This window comes from Anarhichas minor, unplaced genomic scaffold, assembly GCF_050575085.1.
Source record: "Anarhichas minor isolate MPS153535 unplaced genomic scaffold, ASM5057508v1 ptg000090l, whole genome shotgun sequence".
Classification (NCBI taxonomy): domain Eukaryota; kingdom Metazoa; phylum Chordata; class Actinopteri; order Perciformes; family Anarhichadidae; genus Anarhichas; species Anarhichas minor.
Genome location: NW_027466536.1, coordinates 2,742,971 through 2,764,481, shown reverse-complemented (window position 1 = coordinate 2,764,481; position 21,511 = coordinate 2,742,971). Strand labels below are relative to the sequence as shown.

Sequence of the window (21,511 nt, the reverse complement as noted above, 5' to 3'; positions counted from 1 at the left end):
TGTGAATAAGACCCTCGCTGTGACAGTAATTGCAGCGTTTGCACTTTCTGGACCTGGTGGTGACTTGTGACGTGGTTCACCATCGAGACTGGATGGAGCTGTATATATATTGTCTATTCCCGTCTTAAAAAGCTCCATTGACAGACTTTGAGATGCATTTCAGGAATTTAATAATAAAATATGTAAAAATATATATGTATGGGAAAATACCCGTACCTCCGCTATCATTCCTTTGCCTGTAACTGGTTTCTAAGTAATGTTTATAAGACTCTTTGGGGCATACACCATTTGCTGTGGTCACATTGAGGAATGAGCTGCTGTCGAGCACTGGGAAGTCAGAGCTAAAACAGCATGATAGAAGCAGTTAAGGAGATCACACACTCATGCAATCCATTCCTCAGCATGCTGAGTCTCTATGGCTGGACAAGCTTAATGGAATCAGAGACTGATGCTCTAACGCAGTGTAACCGTAACAGCATCATCCCTACTACTGTGCGCAAACATATGCACGAGTAAACACGCTGGTGTAACTCTAACAGATTAATGTCTCTTCTATGAACTAGCATTAGGTTTCTTATAACACAACATTCATTAGCGACATCCAAAGCAAGAGAAAGTTGTATGAGACATGTTATGGATCAGGAGGACTCCCCCACCTCAGCAACACGCTGCAGACTTTCCACAGATGTTTGCATGGCTGGCTGGTAAGTGAGAGGGCAGCGCTGGTAAAAACAAAAGTAAAGTTCTCTTCTTTCAAGCTGAGTGTTTGAGAGCTCTCCTCCACACCAGCCTGTCTGGGCTTGCAGAGCGATGGTTAATAATTCACACTGGGAACAAGAGGTCTATAAAGGATCGCCATGATGCAAAGTAGAGGACAGGCGCCTGTTTTAGAAAGCGAGATGTGTGGGAGGAAAAAAAGACTTCTCTCTCCAGCTCTCTCTCAGTTCTACGTATCCGTAAGCAATAGAGTTGAGTGAGTGAGAGATGACAAAGGCAGTGTGTGTGTCAGTATTTGTATGCGTGTTTGTGTGCACGTGATGCAACCATGCACGCTCTCCATGTGGGCAGATAAATCACACAGAGGGTGTGAGGGTAGGGAAAAGGTCGAGGAGTTGTTTACCAGCAGAGAGGAGAAGCAGTGGGCATTCACTGTGTGATGGTGTGTGTGTAGGTTCAACATCGTATGGGCATCGCCCTCTAAAGAGCTGTCGCTATTTGGTTCATCTCCAACCCCTTGTGCAGACACAAGGATTTATTTTTGTACTCTTGTGTCCTGTCCCCCCCCCCTACATCTGCACTTCTTCAGCAACAAGCAGTCCTATCGGCCATATCGGCTACATCCTGCCTTGGCGCTATCCCCGCGGGGCTAGCACATACCCTGCAGGCTGCTTGCCTGTTCTGTGCTCGCTTGCTTTCCAATTACATTTATTCGACCTACTCTACAATTACTTTTTACAAAATGGTTAACCATGACTTTTTCCCCCACATATAGAATGTCTTTTGTTTACTTTTTTTAACAGGCTACACTGTAACTTTTTATGAATTTCTCAACATTCAATACTATTGCTTTTTTCATCCCCTATGCCAATACTTTTTTCGACATACTACACTATGTGTAACCGGTTGTATATGGACCCAAATGCAACACACAAGATTCCAGGGATCGTTGGCTTTTATTACAAACTTGCAGGTACAGGCAGAGTTAATCAGAGTCGGGAACAGAAGGCTGGTGGGTTTACCGGGAGTCAGGCGAGATGGGTAGAACAGTCCATGCTGGAGAGTCTGGCATCGAAAAGCAAAGAACAATCTGGCAATGTGTGTCTGGGAGGCAGGAGTCTATATAGTGGCTTGATTAGTGAGCGGAGGCAGGTGAGTGAACAGGTGAAGGGAGTTAGACTGATGAGGAGGGAGTGGCTGACAAGTAGAGTGAGGAGGGTGTGGAGCTGAACTGTGACACTATGACTATTATCAACATGCCAGACTATGACTTTTTAATGATTCATCGCAGTATACTTTATCTTTTTATTGCAAAACTAACTAAACTAACTTTTGCAACCTACTATACTATGATTTTTTTTACTTCTTTTGACGTCCTGTACCATGGGTTTTTTGACTTTTTGGTCAGGAGTCAGAACTTTTTCATTGAAAACAGCTGCCTATTGCAACTGGAAACAAGGTTGATGAGAGCTGTGAGATGGAACCAAAAGTGTAAAGTTGCGGGGCATAAAACCAAAACAATGAGCTACAAGATGCTCAAATGCACTGCACAGCTGTGGGCAACTGCTGGGTCAGGTGATAACTTTTTGTGAGTTTGTCGCTACAAGCAAAAACCTTTTACATTTCCCCTCATCACATTTTCATCCCCGGCCCACGCCAAACCAGTGAGAGCAACACAGACAAAAACAACCAAACGCTCTTATAACTTAAAACATTTTGCGCTCATGTAGCACGACATCACTCAAGCGGAGTGAGAAAAAAGATTGTCAAGGCCTTCTAAAATCCCTTCCTCACTCTCACTCTCACTCTCTCTCTCTCTCTCTCTCTCTCTCTCTCTCTCTCTCTCTCTCTCTCTCTCTCTCTCTCTCTCTCTCTCTTCTTCTCTCTTTCTCACTCAATCCTTTTAACTATCTTGCTCCTCTGCAGCACACCCAAGGTCAATCAGTGAGCATCTGGATTGTCCGTGGATCACACAAAACACCTCTCAGCAAAACACGACACAAAGCCCTGGTGGACTGAGTTGAACTGCTCAGAAATAATGCAGCAATCATTGACAAATCAGCAGCATGGATATAGAAACTGGCAGTAAGAGTAGCACGAATGAGAAAACATTTACACATGCATTACATTTAAAAAATATGATACATACTGTGGTAAAAATGATTTCCTGACAGGAGGAAACATAAGCTGTGACAAGCCCAGCCGTGCATTTTTTCATTTACAGTAAGCTACTGTGGAACAAGAACGGTGTGATTACGAGGCATTTGTTATTCTATCCTTATATTGCCAGAATAAACATTCACTGTGATAGAAAGCCATTATCACCAACAGACTTTCATCACCTATTTTTTTTTACATCCCAGCACACTCAGAGGAATAATGAGGAGGCAGAAATGTACGTGGAGGAGACAGCTGAAGCATACATATTAAATATCCTTACACTCCTGCCCATAGCATTTAAACCCTCTTTCTTTTCATCATCTCTCCCATCCCTGTCACATAACCTCAAGTCTTCACAGTCAGATTCACCTATCATCTCCTCGCTTCTCCTCCTCCTCCTCCCTCCTTTTCATCTCCTCCTCTGTCCTCTCACCCTCCAGCCATCAGTTATCTCCCTCAGGGCGAGGCAGGGGAGGGCACCACTGACCTTGGATCTCTCAAGAGCACTCTCAACATCTGTGCCTGGATTTGTATTTATTCTATAGGTCAGTGACACACGCAGCAAACTCAACTGCAATGCGAAACACTACAAATGCACGGAGCCCACAAAAGGTTACGCATTACTTTGCCATGAGTTTTGCCTTGCTTCTGATCCACAGAGAAAGGTTGAGCTGTATTAAGATATTAATTATGCCTATTATGCCGCTGGTCCTAACCACAGCGTGAGGGGGTGCACCCTCAGCTGTGGCTGGTTTCTGTTACGGTTTCAAATGTTTGATGACTTATCCTGCACTCAGGCACGTACGAAAAAATAATCCAATCAAATGAGCCCCGGTCCCCCTGGCCCCCTGGCATACTGGCCCCACCGGTCATATAAAACCGCACTTCACCGTTTCAGGATTGTAGGCTAGTAGCTAAAGCAATATATGGAGAGAGAGGAAGAATGTGTGTTCGGATACAAGTGGGCGAAACCCTTTTTTTTTTCAACACAGCCAGTTGAAAATCGGCAAAGCTTCCCTTTCATCTCTCCCTCATCCTCTTACATCTAGGTGAGGGAGGTGTATATGTGGTATTGTGCTAAACCGTAAGCCCGCCCCCTTTTTAGCGGTCCAATCGAATGCGAAGGATTTGATTTAAATCCCTCCTGTAACTATAACGCCCCTCAACTGTTCCATTTCACTGTGAAATATGCTACAGTACAGAAGCTAATGTCATGTCATATTCTTGATGATTGTTAATGTTTTCCCTTTGCTCCTTGGAAAGACAGCCTATTACATTTAGCAACTTTTACCTCGAGTAAGTCTGTTTCACCTTTCAAATAGTGATTGCTGATGTGTTGCCCTTCATGTTTAGAGTAAGGGCAATACAAGGGCAAATACAAAAGTGATAGAGAACACTGCTTTACCTTAGTGATATCTTAGTTATTTCTGTCAGCGCGTTTGTCTACTTATTAATAAGTGTAAATGCATATACGATATAGCTTTTATGTTTTGTTTAGCATTTATGCATTATACTTAGCAGCTTACGCAATATTTGTTAATTTAGTTACCCTTTCAAATGGAGGTCGATGTTTGTCAGCAGAAAAAATAGAACATTATACAAAAGAACCAAACCAGATTGACTTTACAGGTTTAAAGGCTGTGTCACTGTGCTTTCTCTTCTAGGACACTTGATTTGATATTTTGCATTCAGCACTTTATGAGCTTTACAGTAACATCTTCAGCTGCGATATTCGGCATCTCTCCATTATCCAGAAAGAAGCTTATAATTCCAAGATGAGGTGAGCTCGTATCTACTTTCATTTTTTTTGCTAAGTGACAAGAAGCTCTGCAGAAGTTGATGTTATCTTGGCAAGCCCCTTGCACAGATGACCTTTGATTACATCCCCGTCGGCACCATGCTCTGAGATGTGCTGTTAAGCCTGAGATCATCCAGCTAATGTGGTACCATAACATGCAAATGACCCGTGGTTCAATACCAGTCAGCGTTTGTCAGTAATGGTGCGTAAACCCTATGGACTGTGAAATATTGCTGATGTACACTCCGCCTTCTACTCCTTGAGTAATTGCAGGTTGAAATCGGTTTGGCGCTGATGGCAATGAAGGTTATGACCCATATCCTCATCATTATCATGGCTGTGTTTATCATTGTCTGCATCATCATCATCATCATCAAACAAACTCTAAAAACTCTGGACAAAAAGCCATTGCATCTTCATCACTGTAGGGTACTGGAGAAATACAATTTACTGAGCTTTAATTTGTGCCTGGTTTATACAATGTTAAATGTTTTGGCCCCTCCTCCACTACGTGACTTTGTGTATACTCGCTCAGTAAATTCTATTAGATCCTCAAGAATATCCTCTATATATACGAGACTGTACCATACCATTTCGCCGCACTGCATTTGGGCAATCATCTTTTTCTGTAAAAGCCACAAATCAGTGGAACACCCTACCTGATGATGTGAGGAGCTGCAGCTCTATCAGTACTTTCAAAACCAACTTAAAGAGTCTGTTGAAAGCTGCTCAGCGCTGTACTCACTGACCTTGAATCTTATGGTCTCTATGACTTGCTTTTATCTGACATACTTACATTTGTGATGTGCTATTGTGTGCAGCTTTGTATTGTGTGTTCTTTTTTGTATATCTTTGTATCATGTCTTTACCCTGTACCCCTTGTTTTGACCTGCCAAGGGACTACAGATGTGAATTAGTTTAAAGCTATAATCTGGTGCGGTGCATCACATGGTGACATTTATGTTTCAAACTGTACATGGTCCCTTTTAAATACAATAAATAAATTGTTAGCCCCACCTGCTTACATCACCTGTCCAGCTGATAGTCTGGGGACTGGTGATGGTATTCAGTGGTATATACGGCTCATTGAATACCATCATAAACTTCTTTCCATATAAAGACATTGTCATTACCTTCACCTGAGAGCAGGAAATAGCTTTCAGCATAAGATTAATAGTCCGACTCCAAGTGTTCTGTTTCACTGCCACATAAGGGGTGGTTTCATTGAAATTGAAGCCTGGAAGGTGGAAAAAGAAACTTGTTTTGGGGGGAAAGGAATTAAAACATTGCACACAATGGGAATACAGCGGAGTTAAGGGCATATGACCTCAATTTAATGCTGAGCTAATTGCTGAGGGAATGGAGGAATTGGGTGTGCGGGAGTGAGAAGGAAGAGAAATATTGTTGAAAGAAAACTTTTGTCAGTCTTGATCTAACACCTAACCAGAGAATGGCTGAGCAAGGGCAGAGGTGTTTATTGAAAATTTGTGTATGTACACCGAGAGCGAAGTGGAAACCCGAGTCAAATTCCATGTATGTGTACACATACATGGCCAATAAAGCTGATTCTGATTCTGATTCTGATTCAGGAAGTTATATTAAATATGCCGCTGAGGTTTTGAGTGAAGCTTTCCTGTCTTCTGCTTTTGCTGAGGCACCTTGTCTTAGTGCAGAGAAAACAGCTGGTGTGTGTGTGTGTGGGTGGATGTGTAGATGTGTTTATATGAGTGTGCTGCGCGCGTGACCTTACATGCTAACAAGTGAATGGAGGAGAGAAAGCAGCAGAGCGCTACAGAGGCAAAAGAGGACTGCAAAACACTTGCACACACAATCACAAGTATACACACACATCTCTCCTGAGCCAGAGAGGCAATTCTGCTTCAAATTGGGGGCCAGCTGTGGCACAATGACAAGGTGGATATTTCACTCTCGGATTGCAGTCCCTTCTGTTAAACTAACTTAAATTAAAGTAAAAAGTAGGTCAGTTAAAATGTCCTCTGAGTAAACGTTGCATTATATTTTTTAAGGAAAGGTCACACTGGTGGAACAACATCAGCAACATGAGTTCTTATGTCCAAGGCAACAATAAATGTCATTTCAATGGACAGAACTTTGCAGTTGTATGCTATACAAAGGCCTTCCTCACCTCACTGAAGGTACAAGTTCCTTAGCGGTAGCCAGCGCTGGAGGATCAACCATGGAAATGTGAGCCAGACCCAGCATGCACTTGTACAACAGTACAATACAAGTTCAAGTACAATACTGAGAAAAAGTAAGATTACAGATTTTTAATTACACAAAAAAAACAGACTTTGTTGGCTCTGTTTAGGTGCTTGAATCACTGTTTTGGCGAAACAACACTTGGAGGAAAGTATATTTAAGTCAAAGTTGTGCACTTTCTCCGTGAAGGACAATGTTGTTATCTGCATTGCTTTTAAGCAGTAAACCCCACTGAGCCGACATAATGTGCTGGTGTAGGCTTCTTCTATCATCTTCCCTTTCCTGCAGTTGAGTCTCTGTCGCTGCTTATCTGTTTACTGGCCGGCAGGCATGTTGTCTGGCTCCACTGTAACAACAGCAACTAATGTTGTCTTCCCACGTAACATGATACTTGCTGTGCTGCATTCTCCGTCATGATAGACAGCATGTACACACCCACACATATACACACGGCAGTCAATATGCGCGCACACACACACACACACACAATCTGTGGCTCACAGTCACACAAACCTCCAAACAGAAAAAAAAAAACTGGCAAAACTTCACAGATAGAATAAACTGTCCCCTTCACAGAACTGATCATTCCAAAACTAACCTGAGGGAGAAGAAGATGTGAAAACTATTTGGCCATCTGTGGACTTGATCTTCAGATGGAAGATGTCAGCACAAGGGAGCAATTGGTGAGGTGCTGTATACTGTAGCGCTTCATTTATAGATTGCCCGAGCTGTTATGCATGTCCTTGACATTCTGTCCGAGGTACGATGCATAACCTGTGATGCTCTGCTCTGATCTCTGGTGTGGTTCTGGTACCCCGGTTGGAGTCGCAGGCCAGATGAGACCATCCATCAGAGGGGTTTGATCCTCTTCCTGCTGGGTCCGTCCTACCCCCTCATGCTGCGTGGAGCTGCACTGAGCCAAGACACCATCTGCCTGTGTCAGGCATGGTCTCCTCCTTCTACAGAAACCATGCACTGCTTAAAGGTGCAATGTGTGATACTGAGCCACCTGCTCCAAAGAAATAGGGGCCAACATTTCTCCTCTACAACTGGACGGCTGTTGGCTGCTCGGATTCGGCAAAGAAAAGCCCAGCGCCCGGAGTCACAGCTGGCTGGTGGAGTGCTGGGTGAAAGCTGTGTAGGGGCAGAAACATAAAGTTAGCTGAGCAGGCGGAGAGTCAGGGCAGCTGTCCCCCGGGATCCGAGCAGGGTTTGCTGGGGTTTGCTCTGGCTGAATTCATGACATGCCCGTCTGTCTTCCAGAGCTGCTGCACGCTGTATTCCTGTCGAAGGTAATGGTGAGGACGAGGTGAGGATGGAGGTCATTTTTTCATTTCTGCTACTTTGGATTTAATCCAAAAAACTACAAAGTGCACTCGGACCGTGGATATATGATTGACAGGCCGTCAGGGCAGTTCTACTTCGTCCTTTGTTCTCTTGACTGAGGAGCTATAATGAGTTACTACCGTCTCTCAAAGAACAAGTGGTATTACAAGACAGGACGGGCCGGGGCTGGTCGGTTAGCATGTTTATTTCAGTAGATATTAGTCTCTTTGTATTTGACATAACGTCAACACTGTAACCTCTTCATAGTATGTTGTTGCTAAAGTGTTTTTTAGCTTTCCTACTATGGCACACGGTGGTATTTTTTTGTTTTTTCTCATTGGGTCCTCCCAGGTGACCCAATAAGACTCACTGACAGATATGAATAATATGAGGTGTGGGTTGAAAACATAATTAGAGCTGCAATCTACAAATTAATTACTTGATTCGTTGTTTGTTCTATGAAAAGTCAAAAAATTGTGAAAAATGTCACCACTTCCAAGAGCCCAAGATGACGTTTATAAATGTCCGACCAACACTCCAAAACCCAAAGGTATAGTTTACTACCAGAGAAGACTGATAGATCCAAAACAAAGCTCAAATCAGCATACATTTTTGGTATACTCGCTAAAATAATGACATGATTAATATATTACATTGAAAACAGTACAGTTGCCATAAAACCCAAACAAATGATAAATACTAAATACTGATAAATACTAAAAACAGCTTCGGAGAACCGCAGAGTTCGCTGACAATTCCCCGTGCGATCATAACTACTAAGTGAGATCTTTCTCATCACTCATAGTCGTTTAATCTTTATTTTCAACTTTAAATTAGTGCAGCTTTAAACATATTTGCTTGAGAATCGAGAATTGAATCGAACAAACACTCGCGACCACACTGATGTAAACACATCACAGACATTGCTGCCTCTTCTCTGTGAGATAGAGAAAAAAGTGAAGAACCTCCAAATAAGATGTATAGAAGGCAGGATTAACCTGCAGAGGTGTACAGAATAATGCTCTCTTTGATGGACGCTCTACATTACGTTTAACAGCTGACGCCCATGTTTCATACAGCGCTGAAAGAAATCTGTTCCTTATTCCCCATACAGTCACTGATGGATGCACCAGGTCCCCATTGAGAGGTTCCTGGAATGTAATACAGAGTCGTGTGATGAAACACTGAGACTTCACATTTGTTAGGTGACATGCTTTTTAAATCTAAAGTGAAGGCTTCCAATTAGACATTTGCACAACCTTACATACAGTATATTGATTAAGCAATAAACAAAGAAAGAGATTTAAAACGAAACGACATTTTTTTTAAACAAAGTTGTATTAGAGTCGTCATATACACATACATGAAATGTAACATCTGCATTTAACCCATCCCTAGCTTATTGGGGTCAGTGGGCAGCTGAGAAGCGCCCGGGGAGCAGTTAGGGGTTCAGTGTCTTGCTCAGGGACACTTCGGCACAGGAGTCGTAGCAGCCAAGGATGGAACCGCTGACCTTGCGGTTGCCGGACGACCCTCTCTCCCCCCCCTGGTATTTCTTTGTCCTTCTCTTCCTGGCTGCACCTCTTTGTTCTCCACTGTCCGCAGTGAACTGGGACAAAACTCATCCATCTTTAGAGTTTGATCATGTCCCGCTGTGCCCAGCCTGCCATTACAGGACATGCTTGAGGGGGGGGGGGGGGGGGGGGGGGGTGCGCTGAATGTCCTGGACTGTGGTACCATGAGACTGCTCTAAGCCCAGAGCCATCTGGCTACTCTACATTTCCCAAAATCATAGTTCGAGTTGCACTTCTGCATTTCCCTCTGGTGCCTTATATTCGCTATGTTTGTCTTGTGCTTTTATTTCATCCCCTCTCTAACGGCGACATTTAGTGTAATAATATAAACTTCACAGTTCTGTACCTTAATTTCTGCAAATGTCTCCGTTCCTGCTTCCCCCCTCTTCATTTAAGTGATCCAACGTATGCCTGTAAGGCTGAGAAACATTAGAAGACCATCTGGTATAAGATATTTTTTCCCATGTTAGTGCTGCCTTCTGTCTTAAGAGCCTCTGCTCTCCTCCTCTCTGTGCCCGTCATCAATTTAAAAGGTCAATCTCAGAACCAGTTCCCACTAGAAATGAGCTGTAAAATGCTTTTATTAGTTTTGATGACAAGATAAGAGATCAATTTTTCTCACGGCCTCCGGCTGATGAGCTTTTAAAGTGGCTCTGCTGCTTACCTGGGCCCATAATTATAAAACCATCTGCCCGGTTCCCAAAAATGAAATGAGTTTGATCTCTTTTTCTATCTCCCTCCCCCGGTTCATTTCTCCTTCACTAGTTGTGATTCTGCCTCCGTATGTCTACATACTTTACAGAAAATGTCAGGAAGACAGCGGCTCCCAAGAACACTGTAGCTGTTGGTGAATAGGAGATGGATGATGTCCATGTTCCAAGTTACTCTTACAGGGATTAAGTTGAATTTATGTTTTCAAAACATACACATCTGGGTGCTGTTGATTATAGTGCACAAGGTTATCCAACTATGGGATGAATTGTTTTTGGAAGGAAGTCAGTAACTACACCTGTAGCTGTTGATGACAGTTTGGAAGCAAACCATGTTAAATATTTTAGTAAAGCTGCATCACATCAGTTTGTTGGCTATGGTTTAGGAAGCAGCTAAATTGCTATAATTAACAGTTAAATGTGTGAGTTCTGTTTGTATTAGACTTCAATGTAGCAAAGAACATTTTAAAACAATTTTAGCTGTGATTTACAAGCGTTTATTTTTGCAAAAACTAGTCTTGGACAAGCTGCTCCCGAGATAAAAGCTTCAGCGCTGAGATATATTTAGAATATTGTGTTTTGGCACTCTTTGAATATGTGCTTGAATAAGATACAGCAAAAAATAATGATGAAACTTAAAGCCCTCCAAATCTTGGTTTTAAATCTTTTCAAGACATGTGACCTCACTTTTTTTAAATCCTTCATTCATTTCTAAATCTCTAAACTACAATATCTTACAATATCAGTTTAATTAATTTGCTTAAAGAACACCAAACTTTCTACTCACTGTATGCTCCGTTTCTTTACAGACAATCCTTCTAAAGAGACGCTATAACAGTCAAAGATGATGCAGTACAAGGCAGCTCTTTGTAATAAAGCTATGATAAAACATTCTTATTGCAATTAAATGGAAATGGTAGTTTGAGTTTTGTCAGTCTACTGTATACATAAACAATTATAGGCTTATTGGTTTATTGCATTATAACGCAGCACATTATGTGACTTGTTTTGGTATGCCAACATTATTAAGCAAGCATGATAACCAATTTACTTTACTATCATTTATGAATAGCTTGATGATATGAATCCATGTAAATGAAAAAAAAAAAACTAAAACCATTTGTATTACTTGTTCTTTTAAGAACCTCTGAAACTAAACCCCCAACCTTGTTTCTGATCTGAACAGAACATTCCTGAAAGCACTAAATTTGACATTGACTAAAATTGGTTTGTTATAAACTGAAGTTTGGAAAACTCACTGGTACACTTCTGCCTTTCGCAGCATGACGACACACTATCATTAGCACACGGAGCAGGGCGGGGCAGTGCGGAACATCACAGACGTGAAGTGCAGGTGGACTATTTCAGACCACCACATCAATCACTAAAACAAGCCACTGTATAGACGGACATGTCGGACGATCCGCTGATGGATGGCTGGACAGGAAGGCGGACGATGGCAGGCAGGCCAGATGGGTCCTTTATGAACAAGATTTACTATGAAATATCTTGAATATATCATGGGAAAAGTCATGCGTTGTTGCTGGCTGAACAGAAGAGTGATAACCATCAGACAAACTGCATGATACCGGTACAACATACTGCCTTCAGGTACACAGAGACGCTCCATCTTGACTTGTAGTCAACTTATTATTAATGGATGAACAAGCCAGATCAGGAGACGAGTACAGTGAATGCACCTACAGGTGAAGCACACAGTCTGCTCATCTATAAACCATGGAGAAGGTGCCCATTATCTATTATATCCATTTTACTATCTATACTGCAGTGCTCTTTTGCACTGCTGACTGTCAGTAGTTTTATCTTGTGATGGTGTATGCAAAGCAACAAACATAATATTCATAATTCATTAATAACCCTTACTCATCAATTTCCCCTCTTGTGAGCAGCAGCAGGCACAGTTTGACTCTGCTTCAATCGTTTATCATGATTGATTTGGTGCACAGGTCCACTCTCAATCCTTTTTAAACAGAGGAATTTAAGGTTTTTCACGGACAACAGGCACACACGGTCTCCATCACAGCTGTGTTCGATGGCTGCAGTGGGAATTGTTGTATACAGAAGATTTATATCCAGGTGTTTTTTTTTTAACCTTATGATTCAGGTCTGATCATCTTGGTTGATCAGGATCAAACTCTGAGGTTTTAGTTCAGATTTTGGGTAGAAACCCTGTCAAAGTCCAGCTGTAAGTTGCAGCAGCACCCTGCTGGGCTCAGATCACATCAGTTTGTTTCATCTCAGTGTCAAACCTTTTCTTTAAAACATGCTCCAAGACTTTTATTCACTTTAAAACACACTGCCAGTAACAACACAAGACCACATACTGAAATATAAATAGTTTATATTTGAGAAAATATCATGATAAATATTTCACATGCCTATAATTCCCATATGTAATGTCATTAGTGTATACTGTCAGATACCACTACATTTGATGGTAACCGTCATACTGTTACATGACATTTAACTGATTCTTTAAAATACTTTAAAAGGCAACAAGTACTTTTTGGTTGTACTTTTGGTTTATCAGATCTTGTAATACATTACCCGAAGAAGCCTCATATTAAAACTTTAACTAAAATTCACATAAATCCTTTCATGGACTGCTTTGTGTCAGAACTGATCATTTGTCATTTTTTCCATGTTATATAAAATATATATCTTGCATCCGGTGAGGTCTCTCCCTCCTCAGAAATGACAAACCTATTTCTTATCAGTGTTGCAGTGGTAAGGCAACATGTACGCTTATCATAGTGGGAGTTTGGTGGAGGGATTATCACAACCAGGCAGTGTGTGTGCTAGTCTGTCCTATTGCCCTTGAGAAGGAAAGGCTACAGGGAGCCCACATGTTACACTAAATCCTTTGAGGGAGCCTTTCTGAGCTGACTGAGAGAGACAATATAAAGATACACATCTGGTGATAAAAGCATATTGAATACAGAAATAATGCAATTCCAATGCAACTGTGGTATGCTGGGTATATGAGATAACACACACATACAGATTTCAATATGGCAGCTTACAGATGTAATGTAAGATAGTTGGAATTGAAGAATGGACGTATACCCACATGGAGGGAATTGCACAATGGAAGGTCACAGAACAAAAAAAAAGCTGAAAGCTTGCAGTATTACCCGGACATCAGAAAAGTTGATCAGCAACCTGGACACTTCTGTAAATGTCATTTTGACTAATCCCAAAAATAGTAACAGCACCAGCAGAAGTATTGATATGTACACGTACACATACAGATGACATACATTCATACACAAACACAGAAGGAAATGCTTCTCTTTTTAGCTTTTGTTCGATTCTCCTCTGGCCTGTGGTCTTGTAATGCCTTACAATGATTGATAATAAAACTTTCTACAAGATGATCAACCTTAAAGCAATTGTTGTACATTTTGAGGAATAGGCTTATATTCAATTTTTTTTATCCGCGTCCTTACTGAAAGTTAGACAAGAAGTCTGATATTACTCTATGTAGCAAAAGCCAGCACTCAATTATCTTAACTTAGCATAATGACAGGAAACAGCTAGCCTGGCTCTGTCTAACACTTACAAGTCTTACAGCATACCAGCACCTCCAAACATGACCATTATCTGAGCCGGAACCAGTAACTTCCTGGAGGTGTTATGAGCAGTGCCAAGCTAGCTGTTTTCCCATTTCCAGACCGTATGCTAAGCTAAGCTACCGGGCTGATGGCTGTAGCTTCATATTCAGAGTACAACTACTACTCTACTCTACTTTGTGCAAAAAAGCCAAAAAGTGCAACTCCCAAAATGCCAAACTATTGCTTGATTACAATGACAGATAATTTAAAAAAAAATGCATATAATATCATAGCTGAGGTGACATATGACACTGAGTCACTTGTATATTTAAAATGATCTTATGCATTGTCAGATTGTGAAAAAGTAATTCAGAATTTCTTATCAAAATTCTCCATCTAGTATATATTTCCTACATGCTGACCTGAGCTGAGGATAGTACTGAAATGTACATTCCGCTACCTTTACTAATGTTATCTTATGGCTGAGGGAGGCGTACTGGCAGCTAGGAGGAGGTTGACTGTACGATGCAAACCATGACCATTGCAGTGTGAAATTTAAACAGTTTACTGGGAAGAAACTACAAACAGACGGGTTTAGATTAACAGACGGACACAAACTGGCTGCTGAATTCAGAATGTGAGCAAAAGACTTAATAAGCAGGTATAGCAGCTCTACTACTTCATTAAATCATGCCACGGGGGAACTAAAAAGAAACCTGCGCTGACTACTGATCAGATGCTGGCACTGAATTTTGTCATCGTGCATCGATAGTTTCGATAGAAGACTATACATGCGATGAAAGGGAAATGATCTCATAAAAAATTATTTGGGGGCAAGGCAAGGTCAGAAAAAGGGGAATGGTATGTTTTCTTTTGGCTGAGGGGAGGGTAGTTTGACTTTCTGGGAGGGCAGAGAGTGATGTTTTACTTTTTCACCCGGGATTCATATTTTATTTTAGCCCTCCCTTGATATAGTTAATCATTACATAAACAGCTAGATCTGTTATGCAACTCAGTCACTGTGTGGGCTATAAAATGGGTAATAAGAGATATAACTGATCTTATACATAAGTCTGATCTAATTGATATATATATATATATATATATATATTTTATAGATATTACAGCTCAAGTCCCTCAGAGCTGCCTCCAGTGCCCAAGTCACTCAATGGGAGAGGTAACAGGTTATTTACTACTAGCCCTTTAAAAAAAATAGAGAGGGACTCTATACATTTGTCAATTTCCAGTCGCACTTCTAATGTGTGCATTGGTGTCTACAGTATATCTAAATCCAGTGAGTAGGATTTAGTGGCCTCTAGCAGTGAGGTCGCAGATCGCAATTAACTGGACATCAGGTCACTCACCCTTCCCTTTCCAAGCGTGTCGGCGAACTATGGTGGCCTTCAGGTAATGTAAACATGTGAAAGTCCCTCTCTAGAGCCAGGGCTTGGTTTGTCCGTTCTGGGCTACTCTAGAAACACGGCGGTGCAACATGGCGTACTCCGTGATGGGACCCGCTCCCTTTGTAGATATGACGGGCTCATTCTATAAGCTAACACACAGTTGATTCTTAGTGCCAGGGGATTATACACTTTAGAAAACATAGTTGTGAATATTATATTCCATTTCTGCTAAAAGATCCCCCTAGATTCTACACAGTGCTCCTTTAATTTAGGGTAAACAATTAAACAAGTTGTACCGGTTTACTATTGTTCAAATATTTTGAAATATTGGGGGGAGGGTGCTTTTTCTTTTTTTCATTCAAAGGGAGGGTCAAAAGGAAATATTAATAATGAAGGGGAGGGTCTTCCTTTAAAAAAAATGTAATATAAGATTTTACCCCACACCAATCTCCAAACCAATTTCTTTAAGCATGAAATTAAGTCTCACTTGGTTACATTTCATTTCCAAGTATTGCTCGCTTTAGAGTCAGAGAACTGCAGTGGGCAATGAGTGCGTTGACACTAAATGTCTTCAATAAGCAATCAAGGTAAAACACACTGTTATATTCCTGCTGATTATGTTAATTAATGTAATGGTTAATTATCCAGAATGCTTACGGGTAATTATTTCACTGTCTCAAAGAACAAGAGCGCTTTTTGGAAGAGCAAAAAAGACATGACAGAATGAATGGATAGAGAGGTAACAATGACAAGTAATGGGACGAAGACTATGTGATATAAACGACAATGCCACAAATATTCAGTAATACTGTTACATTACATTACATATTTTGATCTGAAGTCTGACGTGTTCTTTGGTGTCTGAGGTGCAGTGCAAAGCATTGCAGCATGGCCACATGTTTTCACTATTTTCCTAATACTGTTTTCATATCCTGTGAAAGACCTGCATGGCTTCTCAATTAAACCACTAAGCAAAGTCATAACACACAGATTGATGTCCTGTGTATTTACAATTACTTGGTGTACGTGCTGTGGTCTTGGCTTGGTGCAAAAATCTATTTTGGCTGCACAAACACACCAGCAAGTATGCCGCACCCAAACACATACACACTATGTATCATGAGAACAGTTCAGTGAAGTGTGTAGTGTGAACTGGGTGCCTCATCAGTCAAGCAGTAGATTCCAGTGCAGGGCTACCGGTGCAGGACTGGTTGCTGCAGCTGCCAGTACAACAGCACCGATCTGCTGTTAGTGAGCTGCCAATGTGAGTAATGTTACAGTTTCCATGTGCAGTACCCTTCAGGATCCAAGTAATGTAACAGAGAACAAATAAATAAATAGTATAAAATGCTAAAAAGGCTCCAAAGTGCTGCCTTGTCTTAAAAAGTTAAAGGCAAAGGTGTGGTTATTAGTGCTTGACTGAAAATGCTAACTAGTTTGATCAAGGCTAAAACGGTTTGCTTCATTGCACTTGAAGGTAAATCATTTGGGTCTGATGATCCCATATATGTACACTGTATATATCAACTTTGGTTTTGCCTGTGTTCTTGAAGCTAAATGTCTCCTATGATAAATGAATCAACTTAGACTCGTTGAAATTTACACACAGGCCCTGGGTTCTTACGTTGCCCAAAGCAACAGCCATGTTTAACCTAGTTTGACCCGTGTGTCTTGGCTGTATAAAAGGACCTGCAGCAGGATGACCACGTCAATTATGATCTGAACTGACCCGCAAACCCAAAACTGAGACGGGCTTTCGTTCATCACGAAGTAGGCGGTCTTGAAGACGTCCCCGGCCGTCCACAGCAGCACCATCTTCACACTGGAGCAATGGGGACACAGAGAGGTGAAGGTGTGAGGACAGGGAGAATTAAGCAGTTTTCTTCTCAAAGGATTCATTTGACATTTGGGAAAGATGCTTAGCATAAAGACTGGAAACAGCCGACCTGGCTTTGTCCAAAGATAACAAAGTGCACATAACCCCCCATAACATCACAACGAGTTGTTTGTACACTTCGGTTTTAGTGGATTAAACAAAGAAGATATAACTTGTAAGTGAGCTTTATGAGATACATGGTGGGTAGATTTTATTATAGCTCAACAGAGCCAGGCTAGCTGTTTCCCTGTTTCCAGTATTTATGCTAAGTAAAGCTAACAGTCTGCTTGCTACAGCTACATACTTACTGTTCATCAACATGAGAGTGGTATCTGCCTTCTCATTTAACTCTCGGTAAAAAGCTAATTTCCCAAAATCTATTCCTTTAATTTTTTTTCTTTTACAAAGCATTCTTCCTGCTATGGACGTTCATCAAAAGAAGTGCGGTAAAAGTTAAATAACAGCCAAACATAAGTAGTTGCTCCCTTTGCACATTTGACAGATTTTTAAAAGCATCTTCCTTTAGTTCCAACCGTACAAAAAAACATCGAGGATGCAGTAAAGAAAATAAAATCAATGAACAGGGCGAAGTTTGGCCTAAACTTGCCTGTCTGAGAGACATAGAGGCTGAGAAGAAAAACCTTGAAGAAGACACTAATCATCTGCTGTGCCAGCAGCCTGATGACAACACAATACCCTCAGGGAGTCCTCTGAAACTTTATCTCTGCTTCTTGCACTCCTCCACTCATCACTTTCTGTCTTGTTTTCATCCTTCATCAGTTTTTTCCCCCCCCTGTGCTACAATCCCCCCCCCCCCCACACTTTTTGTGTTGCCATCTTGAGTCATTTACCGCCATGTTTCTCTAACTCTTCTGCCTGATTCATACTCCTGCGGCTGTGGCGCTGTGCACATATACGTGTTCAATGCGGGAACCTCTCATGTCATTTCTTTTTTTCCAAATCCTTAGTCAGATGGTCTTTGATTTATGTGATTCAATAGTTCCACATAAGTTTGACCCAACACAATTCCATTGCTGGAAAAAAAATGATGGAAGAATTGGACGATGAAGAGAAGCTCCTGTGCCTACAATTAATAAGGGTGTTGTTTTTGAAAACTAACCTCCCGGCTCTGATCTCCAATCAAACTTCTGCAGTGTCATGTTGTCACATTTTTTTCAGGAGGTGCTGCTCTGCGCAAGCTTTTCCACAGAATTATAAATCAGGCATTACCCTTCACAGTCTCTGCCCTCACTCCGACTCTACTCTGTGCTCCCTCCTCCATTCTTGCTCTCTGGACAGCAAAGTCCCATAAGGATGAATGTTAGGGCTGAATGGGCCTGGGGACGGAGCAGGACCATCAGTCATCAATGAGACTTAATGTAAGGGTCAGAGAGGGGCGAGGGAGAAAGGAGACGGAGACAGAGAGCCTGCAAAGGACAGCTGTCTCTCTAGCATGCAGTAGAGAGACAGCACGAAGACAACAAAACCACCAGAGACAAAGAGAGGGACCTCTATGAATGGGGAGGAGACCTCTGTGTATGTGCGTATGGGGGTAGAGGCAGCCTAATGACTTTGGGGACAGCTTGCCCAGTACTGTCCTTGAGCTCTCCTTGCAGAGTCATGTCAAACCCCTAACTCTCCCCGGGCTGCCTCCAGGCCCCGATGAGGAACCGAAACATTTGCTCAAACAATACCTCCCTGGCATGCAACCGAGGACATCATTATTCAACAAATCTGTGAATGTATTAAATCTAGACACCGCATGTGGTATCGAAATGTGATTGACAACCCAGACTTACTCCGGCTGCAAACTGTGCTGGAGAGCTACAGGAGGTGAAATACAAAATGTTTTTTTTTGCTAAGAAATCTGTATTTATATCCTTGGTGTGTTTACTTATTTTGTCAAAAAATGTAATTACCAAAATGAAGAAATTTAAGTTGTATTTGTATTCATTTTGGTTCAGACTGATAATGTCCATGGTAATTTAATTGGACCAGTATCTGTGTGGGCGGATACTAAAAATAGTTTGTATCAGTTTGACACTATTACTATTATGCGTGCGCATGACGCTATCTTGTGTATCTTGCATCCGTTTGGTTGTGTACATAGTCAGAGATTGAACGCAAGTATTTGAGCACTCCATACACTACTCTGTGACTCTGTGCAGTATTACTCCATGTTATGATTCAACACGGTAACATACAGAGTGATGAGATTACTCATTGCTGTGAGTTTTGACAAGTCATTTGCACAACTGGACCCATGGTGCTTTTAATAAATCATACCCACAAGGCTTTACAACAAACTTTTCCAGCTAGGTTTCCAGCAGTCTCTGTGTCTCTGGGTCTTGGACTTCTTACAGCGCAGAACACAGGTCGTCAAAATCAACAATAGACTTTCAAACTCCTTTACCATCAGCTGTCCTCTCACCATTTCTCTATCATTATACACCAATGACTGAAGTTACCTAAGTTTGCTGATTATGCAACTCTGGTGGGACTGGTTTCCTAAAATGATGACACAGCTTACAGGAACGAGCTCTCTCGGTCAACTGAAATAAAGAACTTGTAGTGGACTTCCGTAAAACCAGGGAGAGCTACCGCTGGTTATCAACAACCAGGTGGTAGAGAAGGTGGACTATTTCAAATTCCTCTGGACTACAATCTCTTCCTCTCTGAAATGGGAAGACAACATCACCATCATACAGAAGAAAAGCTCACCAGCTAAAAAAATGCGTTGTGTCAAAGGTTGAAATGTTAGAGTTCTAGAGAGCAGTAATAGAAAGCGTGGTCCCCTTCTCAATAACTGTATGGTATGGCAATCTCTACAGCCAAAGAGATAAAAACTGATGGACAGCATCCTGCGCAGAGCTTAAAAAATGATTGACTCACACCCCGTAAACCCTCTATTCAGTCTTTAACCATCGGATAAAAGATACGCAGTATAAAGACAACATGTCTTTTTCACAATAGCACTTATCCTTAGCAATCAACATCCTATATCCTTCATCGGTTACATGAAGCACATGCACTTGTCACTTTGAGGGCATGAGTCATCTGGTTGCAGTATTGCATCTATTGTACAGTTACTGTATTGACATTTTAGCAGTGTGTTTTTTGTTGTGTGAGCTTTGTGATTATGTTTTGTTCCTAATCAACTGTGGTTGATAAGGAAATAAATGATTGAATTTTGAAATACAGCTAATGCTAGCTCGATCCCCTGCTTTGTAAGCAGGACGAAAACATCAGAGTGTGCAGGAGCTGCCAGATAAAACAAACAAAAAGTTACATCAAGTGGGAATCAGCGCTAATGTTGCTAGCAAGCTATGCTAACTAGCTTGGACCCTGTTTGCACCAATACAGTGTGACAAAAAACAATATCATCTGCTTTTGAGCACACTAAAACTTAAAATATATATATATATATATATATATATATTCTTCCTCTTTCAAATGAAAAGTTGAATTGATAAGCATGATAACGCACCCTTGATCAGTGTTCTTTCCGCTACATTTGACTTGGCGGGGATGACCAGTAGCTTATGTTAGCTCATGTTAGCAAACTTATAATGCTGTATAACACTTTGTTTTATTACTTACCCTTATCTAGCCAACAAGACAAAGCCAATCTGCTTCTGTCAACACATCGTTTCTTCCCTCTTCCGTCCTCCCACCTCCAATTTAACCACCTCAGGCGTTAGCAGGAATCAGGCTATTTCCACCTCGCCCAAAGGATGACCAAGGAGCGCTTGTTTAGAGCACATCTGAGTGTCACTGATGTCTTCTGCTCTCCTAACAATTTAAACCTTCAGTGCAAACACTCCAAGGTTTCAGTGAATTGCTCCAAAAATAGGTGTGCTAAAGAATTTAAAATCGTTGTGCTTTTATTTCTTTCTCTCTAAGCTGCCGGCATCCCTCAGGGGAAATACTTGCTTTATGTTCCACTGAGGTTTTTTGTTCCTCAGAGAGTACCCTTCGCTGAAATTTGGATTTCTTGTTTTATCTCTCTCCTCATATTTTCCTTTTACTGCGCCACTTTCTTCTGTTCTCCGTTGTCCCGCTCAACTGTCACCTTTACTTTTATTGCCTCTGTCATTGCCTTTACTCCGCTCCTCTCTTCTCTGTAAAAGGGAAGAAAGTCAGTGACTTTTA

At 41.4% G+C, this 21,511-nt stretch overlaps 1 protein-coding gene across 3 annotated transcripts in view; it reads right to left on the bottom strand.

The window, feature by feature from the left end:
- Positions 1–1,654: 1,654 nt before the first annotated feature.
- The window catches only part of LOC142938848 (solute carrier family 66 member 2), a 57,330-nt gene continuing 37,473 nt past the window's right edge, over positions 1,655–21,511 (bottom strand). For 2 of the 3 annotated variants that reach the window (XM_076082269.1, XM_076082268.1), the window contains 2 exons: positions 17,213–17,305; positions 1,655–8,029 (listed from right to left, as the gene is read on the bottom strand). In XM_076082269.1, coding sequence (XP_075938384.1) covers positions 7,939–8,029; positions 17,213–17,305 — 184 coding nt within the window. In that variant the 3' untranslated portion in view covers positions 1,655–7,938. Of the gene's footprint in view, positions 8,030–9,926; positions 17,306–21,511 lie in introns of those variants that run through there. The other variant, XM_076082270.1, reaches the window with a different exon arrangement.